At 51.8% G+C, this 12,061-nt stretch overlaps 1 protein-coding gene across 1 annotated transcript in view; it reads right to left on the reverse strand.

Moving 5' to 3' along the window:
• The window catches only part of SAMD4A (sterile alpha motif domain containing 4A), a 170,337-nt gene that overhangs the window by 25,839 nt on the left and 132,437 nt on the right, over positions 1-12,061 (reverse strand). The window contains exons 4-5 of the mRNA XM_019551176.1: positions 4,328-4,437; positions 2,937-3,023 (exon numbers count right to left, since the gene is read on the reverse strand). Of these exons, the coding sequence (XP_019406721.1) occupies positions 2,937-3,023; positions 4,328-4,437 (197 nt within the window). The remainder of the gene's footprint in view (positions 1-2,936; positions 3,024-4,327; positions 4,438-12,061) is intronic.

Consider the following 12,061-nt stretch of genomic DNA (forward strand, 5'->3'; position numbering starts at 1 on the left):
AAGCAAACTCAATCCAGCAGGCCGTCTCCCAGCTTCAACTGGAGTTATTAATGTACAGAGGCAAATACGGCTTTATTAGCTCCTCTGGCTCCATATATCTCATCCCATGTTAGATGTGAGCGCAGCCGTGGGCTTACCAAAACACCAGCCACAAGCAACGTGCAGCATTTTTATCCAAGTGCCCAAAGCAGGTGGCTGCGCTCTTCACAGGGTGATCATCAGTTCAACTTAACCCAACGGTGTGGAGGAGGGTGGAGCTGATGATAGGAGGGTTGAACTGGTGCTTCTCGAAATTATGCAGAATTCACTTATTTTCTCATGAAAAAAACAAAAGAAAAAGATTCTGCCTCTGCTTGCAAAGGCAACCTGCTGAATGGGAGCTGGCGCTGGCCAGCTTCCCTGGACGATTCACCGCCAGAGCCGAGTCCCGCAGTGGAAGCCTGAAGACGCCCTGACCCTGGACCAGTTCTGCTGAGAAGGAGGGACAGGAGGCTTCCCCTTGGCAAGGTCCCGTATCCCAGGCTAATCTGGCAGGCTCCTTCCTTTGAGGTTCAGCAGGAGACGAGGGCCATGTGAGTAATCATGTGACACCACCAGCCACGGATCTTCAGTCAAGGAAATGAGTAGCAGTGACACACGTGACACCATGCCCCCTGGAAGAGCCCTTTGCACCCTACTGGGTACCTTGAGTTTGGCGCAGGGGTAAAATGTGCATGTGCAAGCAGTGTGGGGAGCAACTACAGCCATTGCAGGGAGGTGCCAATATTTAAGCCGCACTCATCAGCTGCAGAAGAGGCATCTGGTACTTCTGTAACCGGGACACTGAATCACCATGTGCAGGAAAGATCTGCCTTGTTGACACTTTACCCATGAATCAATTGGTTCCTCAGCCTGTAAAGGCTAAGTACTCCCCAAACATGTCTGTTCCAGGAGACAAAAGGTCTGTGGCTTCCCCAGGACTACATATAGGTGTGCTGGAAGCTGCAGCGGGCGAGGAGTTGAGGGTGCAAAAATTCTGGCCCAACAGCATCCACGCTCAGACACGACAGGAGACTAGATGAGATGGACCTGTGGCCTGACCCAACCAAAGTCGTCACCTTTCTATCAGTGTATCTGTGGGCCCCTCTACGCATTACATTTATGCTGCAATTAATGTAGCAAACCAGCCATGAAAATGTTGCATATCTTGGGTGCATCTATGTGTGCGCTTTACTGTGGAGCAGACTAATTAGCTCTGTAGTAAAGCACTGCAGTCTACACGTGCGCTGGTATTAGGGTGCAGTAAATTAATTAAGTCTGCCATAAGGTAGCATTGTCGGGGACAGTACCATCTTACAGTAGAGTCATTAAATGCAATTAAATGCACATGTAGATGGTGACCACCAGGTGCAAATTTCATCCAACCTACCTGGGGCCAGACCCCTGGCTTCTGCCAGCCCCTCTGCCACCCAACACTGCTACCCGGAGCCCAGGGCTGACCTCCCATGCTCCCTGCCAGCCCAGAGCTGCTCTACTCTGACTCAAATTGTTGTGATCCTGGCTACACATGTAGATGCACTGCTCAGAAGCAGCTGACTCCAGCTCAAACTGCTCTGGAGTTTATTATGTCACATTCATTTCATGTATAGATACACCCATTATGTAGAACATTTTTATGGCTGGTTTGTACAGTGCCTTACACCGAACTTGTGACAAGTCTGTGACTGGTCCAGACTGGGGCCAACAATCAGTTGATTGTCAGCCCCAACCCCAGGATCGCACCAGGGTTTCAAATCATCACTGTGGATTGGCGACAGCATGCACTGGGTTCAGGGCACCTGAATTCCAACTTACTGGTGCAGAGGGAGCCCTGGGTCATGATCCCAGGCTCACCTTGCACTAAATAGAAAGGCTGCAACTGGGATCTGATCCCAGAATTGTACATTCTGCCATGCATGTGTGGCAGGGCAGGAGACAGGACTGTTAGGATAAGGCTCAGATCCTGTGGCACCTTTACATGACTGAATACCAGGGCTCTGTGTCCACATGTGGGTACAGTCACGCTCCATACCAAGCAACTAGCCAGGAAAAACTTGCGTGTATAAACCAGACTTCAGTCTGTCCATGAGCATCTACACCTGGCATCTAGCCTACTGCTCCAGTATCAGAACCCTCCCACAACCACTGGTTCTTCTCCCAGAGAGAGGCAGACTAGAACTGGTGCTGCTGGTATTTCCTGCCTGATCCTGATCCAACGCCATAAGGGTGGGTTAGGTCAACAGCAGAGCTCCCATCAGCATCAGGACTTGAGTCTTTCATCAACCAAAGCATTGTTGCTTGCTATTGGCATCAGTAAGTCAAAGCCACAACATGTCAGTGTGAGCTAGGGGAGGATGCTGCAGTGAGGAAAACCAAGCTGGAGCTTGCTCTTTCCACACAAACTTCCTCCATTTTTCAAAATCACCGTGGCTGGACTCGCAGAGAAACCAAATTTGCCTTTTTAAGTGCAGGGCCAAACCATGGCCTGTGCCCCCTAACTGGCTCCTTGTGCTGGGTGGCAGAAGCAGCTTCCACAGAAGCACCATTCTCCAACTTGTGCTGGGAAGGGCTCGGTAGGAGCAAGGAGGAGCAGAGCATTGTCCCCAAATGCAATGAGCCAGGCAGCATTAGTGCACTCATTTGGACAGCTGGGGAAGGGTATATGGACCCCTGGCTGGAAAGAGGCCAATGATAACTCTCTGAAGGATTCAAAGAGAAGCTCATGCTTGGAAGAGCAGTGGTTACCCAAAGGTGGAAACACCAACAATGGATTTGGTCCATAAGATAGGCCCTCTATACATGAAGAACCCAGCCAAGAGACCTGACCAACGTGCATTTTATCCAAGAATTAAGTCCTTGCTATTCTTGCAGTCGACCAAGAAAGAAGAAGAAACGTAGCTGACTCACGGCCGACTTACCCTTTCTAGTGACTTGAGAAGGTTTTGTCTCTCTTTCAGCTTCTGGATGCTGATGACTATTTTGTGCCTTGCACCTTTGGTAACATTCTGGAATAAAAATGTCACAAAACCTGACGTTAATGTTCCCACCAGATGACAGGTCACACACAAGCCTTTTCTTTCCAGTGAAAAACCTTGCTGAAAATTAAACAAACCCCTGAATTCACGGATTTGCAGAGAGGCTGAGAGTCTCAGGAAACAACCTGGAAACCCACTGAAACTAGATTTCCTGCTGGCGTGCCCACCCTCCTCCGGAGTGGTTATCTTTATAAGCTCTCCCAAGGGAAAACTTTTAAATATAATGTTGGCTCTAGGAGCCGCTGAGCTGACTGCCAGCACCCAGTTTTGTTGAGATTGGTGGGAAGTGAGAAAACAGACCCTTTAGGACTTGCTATTTCTTAGCAGTTGCCCACAATTCTCTGCACGGCTGACTCAGTCACCCTTCGTTGCCTGTAGGGGAATGGATTGACATGAATAGCAAATACGCTGACAATAACAGCAGGCTCCCAAAAGGACCGCCCATGTCATTGGGTGGGGGGGACTTAATGGGAAAGGGGGTTTATTTTCAGGTGAGTTTTAAACTCTTCTGCACGAGATGCATCAACGCAGAGATGCATGCAAAAGAAACCGAAGCAACCCCCTACCCCCAGCTTCTCCAAATGAGGAATCAAAATGAGTGCCACCCCCAGGCCTCCAGCTTCGTGCTCAGTTCATTCTCCAGGGTTAGTCCAGCACTCAACGAACATGTAACACCGCTGGTGCCCCAACCTGTTCCCCTGAACACCAGAGTGACCCGGCACTGGGTCTAGCCCGCAGTTTTCAGAAAGTCATGGGACTTTTGCAATCTTGGCTTTTAGTTTGCTAAGTTCCTTTCTTCTAGAAGCCGCTCTGCCACTGAGGACTCTAGAGTATTAACAGGCATTTGGGGAGGAGTGAAGATGCTAATCACATCTCTTTCTCTCAAAGACAGCCTGGGAAGAAAGGGAACAGGAGGGAGATTTTTGAAGATACCAGCAGTTGAAATGGGAGCGGGATGCCTCAATGCTGTTTGTACCTCTGAATATCTCCCCCAGATTTTGTGGTGAAATGCTGCCCTCACTGACACCAGACTTTGTTGGGAGGAGGATTTCATCCTTTGAGTCCAACAACAAACCGTTGGGTACGTCACTTTGCAGCACGGCATGATTTCTTCTGCAACCCTCCTTAATGCATAATGCAGCAAATATAGTGATGCTTTTAGGGAAACCTGTCTACCCACCCAGCAAGCATGACCCTTGCAACTGTGACAACAGCAGAAAAAGAACAAAAAAAAGAAACGGGGCTAATTGTTTCATGCCTAAGTGGGAACATACTTGCGCCTCGAGCTGGCACTCGGTAAGGGCCATCATTTCTTCGTAGGTCATCTGAGAGAAGAGGGCTGCATACTTGTGTAAGCGGAGGCTCTTCAACCAGGCAGGAACATCTGGGGAACAAAGGCAGAGAGGCAAAAAAATACCCTTTTATTTTATTGTGCTGGTTAACAACAGTGTAAAATCAACCGCAACAGGGGGGAGTTTATTAGGCTATTGTTTCCATGGGTTACCCATGGGATGGTTATTCCTTCTGATAGTTTCAAAAGTTTTATTGCACTTTAATGTGAACAACGGGGACCTGAACATGCCTAAGGACATAACTCCCAAACTCCCGCTGACTGCAATAGAACTGAGGAAGTTGGATCTGGCCCTTTATATCAGACGTTTCCTAATAGACTTCATCGCACTCTGTGAGCTGCACAGAACCTGCTTGCTGTCTTTTAAAGATCCCATTTAATTCTCTGCTCCCTGGCTATTGCTTAAGTAGCTGTCTTCCATCTGAGACAGAAATGCTGGAGCTGGAGCCTGTTCCAAAGTTCACTGCAGCCAGGTTGGTGCAGGCCTTATCCGTCCCTAGGGATGGGCACTGTCAAGTGTCTAAAACAGCTGTCCTGCCTTAAAATGTGATTGCAGACTACTGCAACTCCATCACTGCTCAGCAGGATGGAGGGTGGCTTGGCACTTGTGCTGAGTGGGGAGTATGTCCCATATGTACATGCCAATGCACATTAGGTGTGCTACATGTGTAACATGGGGTTTGCACCAGGACAGCTCACCACCAAGCTAAATGGCCCCAACATGGAGCCCATTCCAACACGGCAAGGGGGGGTTACCTTGGTGCAGTCAAAGAAGGCAGCTAGAAATATCCCCAGGTCAGGAAGGTGCCTCCTGTTGGTATTTTCTGGAAGGCAGAAACCTGAGCAACGAGGATGACTGTCCATCAGGATGACAGTAAGCTCATGCCTGCTTGCATTACGGGCATTTATAGACATGGTCTGGGGGGAGGCAAAGAGGGGGTCCTTTAATTAAAGAGGCTTCAAGAGCTGCTCTAATTAAAACACTCGGAGTGTCACATGTATCAGTGTCCCCGTGCTGAAAAATGGCGGCAAGACTGCTTTAACTAAAGCCTGTGAACTGAGCTTTAGTTAAAGTGCCCCTGCTGCCATTTTTCAGCATGGGGAAGCTGATGCACGTGACACTGGGGTCTGCTGGAGCACAGCAATTACGATTCATCGAGTCTCCTCTGACTTGCTGTAATTACAGCGCATCAGACCGGCCTCTCTGCATGTGTATAGGCGCTCAGTGTGATGCATCTGATGAGCTGACCTTTAGTCTGCGAAAGCCTGTGCTCTCTTATTTGGCAACCACTCATCCTTTGGATCATGGTGCATGCACAAGAGGTCCAGCACACCAAGACCTTCAGCATGCATACCTAGGCAAAGGTATGGAGGAGTGGAGGCTGCCCTAGACCTACTGTTCCCCCTCTAGACCACTGAGACAAAATCTAAAGGCCGGACCGCGTCCAGACGGTCAGTGACTGGATGCTTGTAGCTTCTGCCAAAAAGCAATGGAGAAGAACTGCTGCTGACTGCCTAATTCCTCAGCAAGGGTGCATTTCTGCCGGGGTGATGTCCCTTGGCCTTTCTCCAACCAAGGAGTACCCTAGTGGGGGGCTAGGGTTTTGTGGCAACTTATACTTGCTTTACTTTGGGGGGTGTGACATTGTGGTATTTTATAGGAGCTCCCTGCCACACGCAGCCCTGGGCCCTGCAGCTGGATGCAGTTTACGGTCATACCCAGGACCCGCTGTCATTCTGCAGGTAAACTCACAGAGACCCTGGGCTGACAGCAGCGGGGCTTACACGCACCCAATTTCCTGACTGAACAAGGCTCAGCTTCAACAAGGACAGGGTTTTTAAAGGTATTTAGCCACGGGCGGGCCACATACCTAAAAACCTTTATCAGTTGCTTGTACCATAGGCCTAAGGCTATGCATATGTTTAAACAGGGGCCTGTTGATTATATAGTATTACAGCCTGAACCTATGCTTTCTAATTGAATGTCATCTTTGTTTTAGAGGCAAGAATTCGCATAGGCAATCTTTTATTGAACCAGCTGCATGGTTGGCACAGACATTGGCAAGCTTGTGGGTATCACAGGACCCTTGCTTAAGCCTCTCTGTCTTACGCACCGCACACCATTAACATGTCAAGCAACCACAGCCGTGATCCTTATAGTGGTTCACAGCCCTGGTCTTCATCCTGCACCCAGCTGTGCTGGGTGCCGCACAAAACACAGAGCTGACAATCCAAGCACAAAACAAGTAACACGGGCTGGAGACAGAGAGACGGGAGAGTGCACGGAAACAAGGGAACCGACAAACCCATGTAGCTTTGGACTGTATGAAAAACCACGGCAGCCCCTCATTCTACTTCACTACTTCACTGTTTTCAGGTGCAACTGGAGATGCCAAATTTTACTGACTCTCATGGCCAAATGTAGCGATGGACACGTGTGCAACCAGCAGTTCAGGAGCTCCGGTTCAGAGCCGACACAGGGATCTTTGTTGCCTGTTTGCAGTTTATTCCTGTCCCCGGTGAGGGTGAGCTCATTTTCAAAGCCTCCCCACACCCCCTGCACATACCCCACTGGCTCCATTTTCCTGCGACCTTCCTCTTGAAAAGGCACAAGAGATGCATCTTGGTTCGGGTATGCCACCAGACTAAGACCTTACGGCATGTCTGTGTCCCTCAGCTGTGATGCCAGATGTGCCCATAAGCCTTGCTTCTCTGCAGTGCTGCATGAAGGCACCTACATCCGATTAAGGAGACAGCACGCACAGTATAGGTGTGGCATGTGTCAGCGTGGCACAGACGCACCCAAAAGCATCCTTCCTTCTTGGATCACAGCATCCTGGATGCTGGAGGATCCTTTACTGGGTAAAGTCAAGAGCAAAACTCTTGTTGGCTTGTGACCAGGACGTGGAAGTTTTGACAGTGGCCCTGGTATGAGCAAAGCCCAGGATCTGCTGCACTGCAGGACAGGGCAAAGGGAGCCCAAATCCCTTCGGGGCGAGGAGCAGGTCCATCCCAGATGCTGCAGCAACAGCTGGGCAGTTGCTCTGCAGTGTGGGCGGGAGGGCTCATGCTCCGGCTGGGGTTATTTGCTGGGGTTTTAGCAAGACAGCTTACACAGCAGGGAGTTCAAGTCCAGCCAGCCACCCTCTGCTCCGAGATCTTATGGCTCCACGATGTCAGACCAAGCTCTCACAACCTGGGGCTCAGGTCTCCAGCACTGGGTGCAACAGGCTGCTGGGAAGTCTCCAGGCTTGTTTCTTACCACAGGGATCAACAGTGGCTGGGGAAGAGTCAGCAGGCAGAGCCGCCCCAGAGCCATGGCCACCACCCGGGGACCTGTGCACAGATCCACACAACTGCACCTACAAAGGTGACCTTGTAGGAGTTAAGAAAGGCAATGTAATAAGGGATGGGGTGTTTTATCACAAGGAAGCACAAGGATCAAAGGAATCTGTGACTTGAGAGATGCAAGAGACAGAGGTGCACACACATACACATGCACATACATGTGCATGGTGGCAAGATGAAGTGTGATAAGTAAGCCACAGATGTGCTGATGTAGGAGAAAAACTGGGTGGACAAGGTGTCAAGGATGTTGTCTCCAGGAGACCCACCAAGAATGAGCAAAGAAAGCAAGAAGGTTTTGTGGACTGGGAATGACAACATGAGTTGGGCCCCGTCCTGACCAGTTTGTGGACCGCAGGAGAAGGCGATGCAATGAGGAATCTAGGGGGGTAAAAGCGATGCAGGAAAGATGGATTCAGCCCGCTTGGGACAGCGAGACTCCCTCAAGAGCCCAGTGGTACATATTCTGATCAAGTGCTTGTCACTGTAATTAGTGCAGGGGTACGGGCATTAATTAGGATTGTGATATTGCTCCCTAATGCACAACCAGTATTTTGCTATGGCATTTGAAAGCGTTCATTTAAGGGGAGCATACAACCGCCATTGGCATTTGGATTTAATAAAGGCATTTTAGCTGAGTAACTGGCTGGGTCATTCCACTTCCAAGAGGCTGTAAGAGCAATCTCAGCACCCAACTGGGACAATTTGGTCCACGGCGTCTGAACCGCACAGGAGAAGGGACGTCACAGAGCCGCGCAGCAGCTGTTCAGAGCAAAGCCGCTCCATTTCCATACCAGGGAACAGGCCGAGCACTGGCCTCTTTGGCAGGTCTTGGGATCAGCTTCCTGCTTTATCTCCCAGCCTGACCCCATGCGCATGGGAGCTGTTTGCTGCCAGGCCTCACCCCAACCTCAATGCATAAGCCAGCAGAGGACCGAAGACACGTCTGGGCAGTCACATTCCCGTTCCTCTGCCTCCATCTCCCTTCAAGGTCAGGCCTGGCATTGCAGTGACATTCCTTAAATGTTACATTGCAAAAGACAAAGGAGGACCTGGCCCTTGCACAGCACCAGCAGGATCTGGCCATGTACCATGTGGGGCCGGTGTAAGACAAACAGGGTACCAGACAAACCGGTTGTGCCAACTACCCCATTAGACCCCACAGACCAACTCCGAGGTGGTGAGAACATCTACAGACGGGCTCTTGTTTCTAACAGGGACGGAAGAGACCCCCAACCCAGGAGGGTCTCCTGGTGCAATCTGAACTCCCAGGCACACAAAACACCCTGCAGCTGTAGCCTTGCATCTTGGCACAGCAAGTCGGAGCTGTCCCCGCATCCCCAGGGGACATCCGGCTTCAGCACCCATGCACCTGCCAGGGAAGCAGGTTCATCATTCAGGAAGAGGTGCTACCACTACATACTGGAGGGTTTTCCAGATGGCTCACGACCTCCGGGACAGTCAACCCTCGAGTTTTGCAGAAGGGTGGATTGAAGCTGTGCCTGCTCCATCTTTACCCGCTAATGGTCACCCCTTCTCCATCCCAGAGCCGTGAGAAAGCATGCTGTGGGTTGCCGGTAAAGGACTGGGCTGTGCTAGTAGCACAGAGCCCGCAGCAAGCGGCTGCTGGGCACAGCTGTGTCTCCCCCAGGGGAACGCCGAAGCCACTCATCTCTCCCCATAGCAAGCCCAGCATCGGGTCTCTCCCCAGCAAGGCTGGGCAGCTGCAATGGAGGGCTTGGTGGAAAAAGGTGTCCCTTTCCACTCCTCTCCCTGTGCTGAAAGAGAGGGAGACTCGGTCTTCATGGAAGGCCAGAGAGACACAGGCCTTCCATGGACCAAACAGGATGAGGGGGCAGCAGCAGGGTTATGAGGTGTCGGAGCCCTTCACACCCATGCAATGACCCCAAGGCCATCCTTGCTCCTTCATTATCAATTGTGTGTCACTAGCAGCTTGGCTGGAGCATTTCAACAGAGCTGCAAACCTGCCCCCACCTCCAGGGCAGGCCTGGAGACCCTAGCATGGCAGTGCTGGTGCTGGCTCGGGGACTGCATCATACTGTCTTGGTGTTTGTACTGCTCCCAAGCCCGCAGGGAGGGGTTGATGGCACAGGTGCACCGCAAAAACTCGCAGTCCTGACTGGCCAGTGCCCCCATGCAAGCCCCAGCCCTCCACCAACTCATCCCAAGAAGTGAACAAGATAGCAAAGCCCTCCCACAAGCGCAGCCGTGAGCTTGAGGAAGAAATGCTCCTCAGATTTACAGCATCGTAGGAAAGCAGGGCTGGCAGGGCTCTCCAGAGGTCACGTCTAGTCCAACCCTCGCTCAGGACAGGACCATCCCTACCCCAACCAGCCAACCCAAGCACTTGTCTAGCCTAGTCCTACAGCTACACCAATGCCCCTGTTACACAACCCCAAGGCACACTGCCCCAAAACATTGGCAACACCTTAACCTATAGAAAAGCTGGGCTGGAAGAGCCCTCAGGAGGTCACTGACACAAGGTGCTGGGGCCTCAGATTTGGGGTCAGAGGCCTGATGGACCGAGTGATGCCAGGCTACGCCCTCCAAGACGGTGATTCTCAACTGACGTGCCAAAGCAACCCGAGGCCCTTCCAAGGGTGCTATGAGATGTGACGTTACCTCTGAGGTGCGCAAATAGGATTGGCAAGATAAACCCAGACATGTCAGATAGGAATCCAAAGTGTTAAAAATCTGCTGTGGTCTTTGGACCAGAAGAATTGCTCTTGTATTTTTCTGTAGTCAAAGTGAAAGCCAAGACCTGGCATTTTCCAAGGGGGTCTGAAGTCCAGCGAGGCGGGCCGCAAACCCCAAAAGACTGAAAACCGTTGCCCTAGGACCTCTCTGCTCCTGCTGGCATCACGTACGCTGGCTTGACAGCTGGCAGCACCGTGCTGTGGTTCGTGGCTGAGGGCATAAGCCCTGCTCACCCATGCCTGCCCACTCCAGAAATGGGGCAGTGACGGGGCCAAGCAGGTGCCCTAGCTTGCTCCTCATGGGCAGGAGTGACACCAAGCGCCCTGCTGGCCCTGTGCGGGCATATCCAGCCAAGGGGGCAGGATAAGACCCAACCGGAGATGGATCAGAAGGGAAAGCAAGCCCTTTAGCGGTTGCTTTACGCTGCTCACTCCTCTGGACTCTCTGGCCATGCTAAGATATATTAAAGCGATTCAGGAGAGCTGGCCCCCATTTCAGAGCTGCATTTGGTCCAAAGCATAGAGCATGGCCTGCCTTCCTTGAGCAGCAGGCCAGGTCCACACTGGGGTAGCACTCGTTATAGCAGGGGATGGGATGAGGGAGCTGAGCGCTCTGCTCCTGATTGCCAGTGCTTGGCAGTGCTGCCTCTTCCCCACATCAGAGCCGCTCACTGGGTATGTTGGTTGTCTCTGAAGTGTGCAATGCCCTCAGGCCCAACCCTGCTCTCCTGGCTCCCACAGGAAAGCTCTTACTAGCGGGGACACCTCCACCAGCTTCACAGCTGCTTGTGGGGATCAGGGCTGCTGCCTGTGCAAGCCAAGCTGTCACACTGAAGTGCAGCTAGAGAAAGGAGACAGGTAACAAGTGCCTTTGCAGAATAACAGGCCTGGCTCGTGCATCGCCACTGACTTCTCCCTGCTAATCTGCTTAAGGCTTCTAAGGCTGCAGGGTTCGATGTCCTGTTGCCAGCCTGGCCCAATGGCGCCCTGCAAGGATGCAGGATGGGTTGGGTGAGAAGAGGGCGAAGGAGGGAGAAGGCTGCTTGCAACCGTGCAGGGTCTTGCCTAAAGGACAACGGATCCAAATGCAGGCGTTTAACTCAGAATCTCAATTTCTCTTTTCAGCGCCCACTTCTGACCATCCCTGGGGTGCACGACCGTGCCTGGCTGCCCTGCCACAGCTTGTACACTGAGTCCGGAAGAGACCGAGGAAGATAGGAGGCAGAGCAGATTATCGGGGGCAAGTAACTGATGCATCTGCTCCCCATCAGCCCAATGACTGGTGTGCCCCATCTCTCACGGCAGGCGGCTCTGAAGGTGAGGGAACTGATACACCTTGGAAACTGGAGGTCTTGCCTCACTGGGATCTGTGGGGAACAGCAAGCTGCAAACGGGAAGGAGCCCAAAGGGCACGTTTGGTGTGAAACGAAGGGACCTGAGCATCAGAGCTGAACCACACAACAGATCCCACAGGTTGGGAAGCAGGGCAGGGAAACGAGGAGCCCTGAAGGCCCAGGCAGGGCTGGCACTTGTTAACTCACAGACGTTACTTGGGGGAAAAAAACAGGGAAGGGGGCAATCCCTTTCCTCATCTT

The sequence above is a fragment of the Crocodylus porosus genome, unplaced genomic scaffold (assembly GCF_001723895.1).
Source record: "Crocodylus porosus isolate Cpor-Errol unplaced genomic scaffold, CroPor_comp1, whole genome shotgun sequence".
In the NCBI taxonomy this organism is placed as follows: domain Eukaryota; kingdom Metazoa; phylum Chordata; order Crocodylia; family Crocodylidae; genus Crocodylus; species Crocodylus porosus.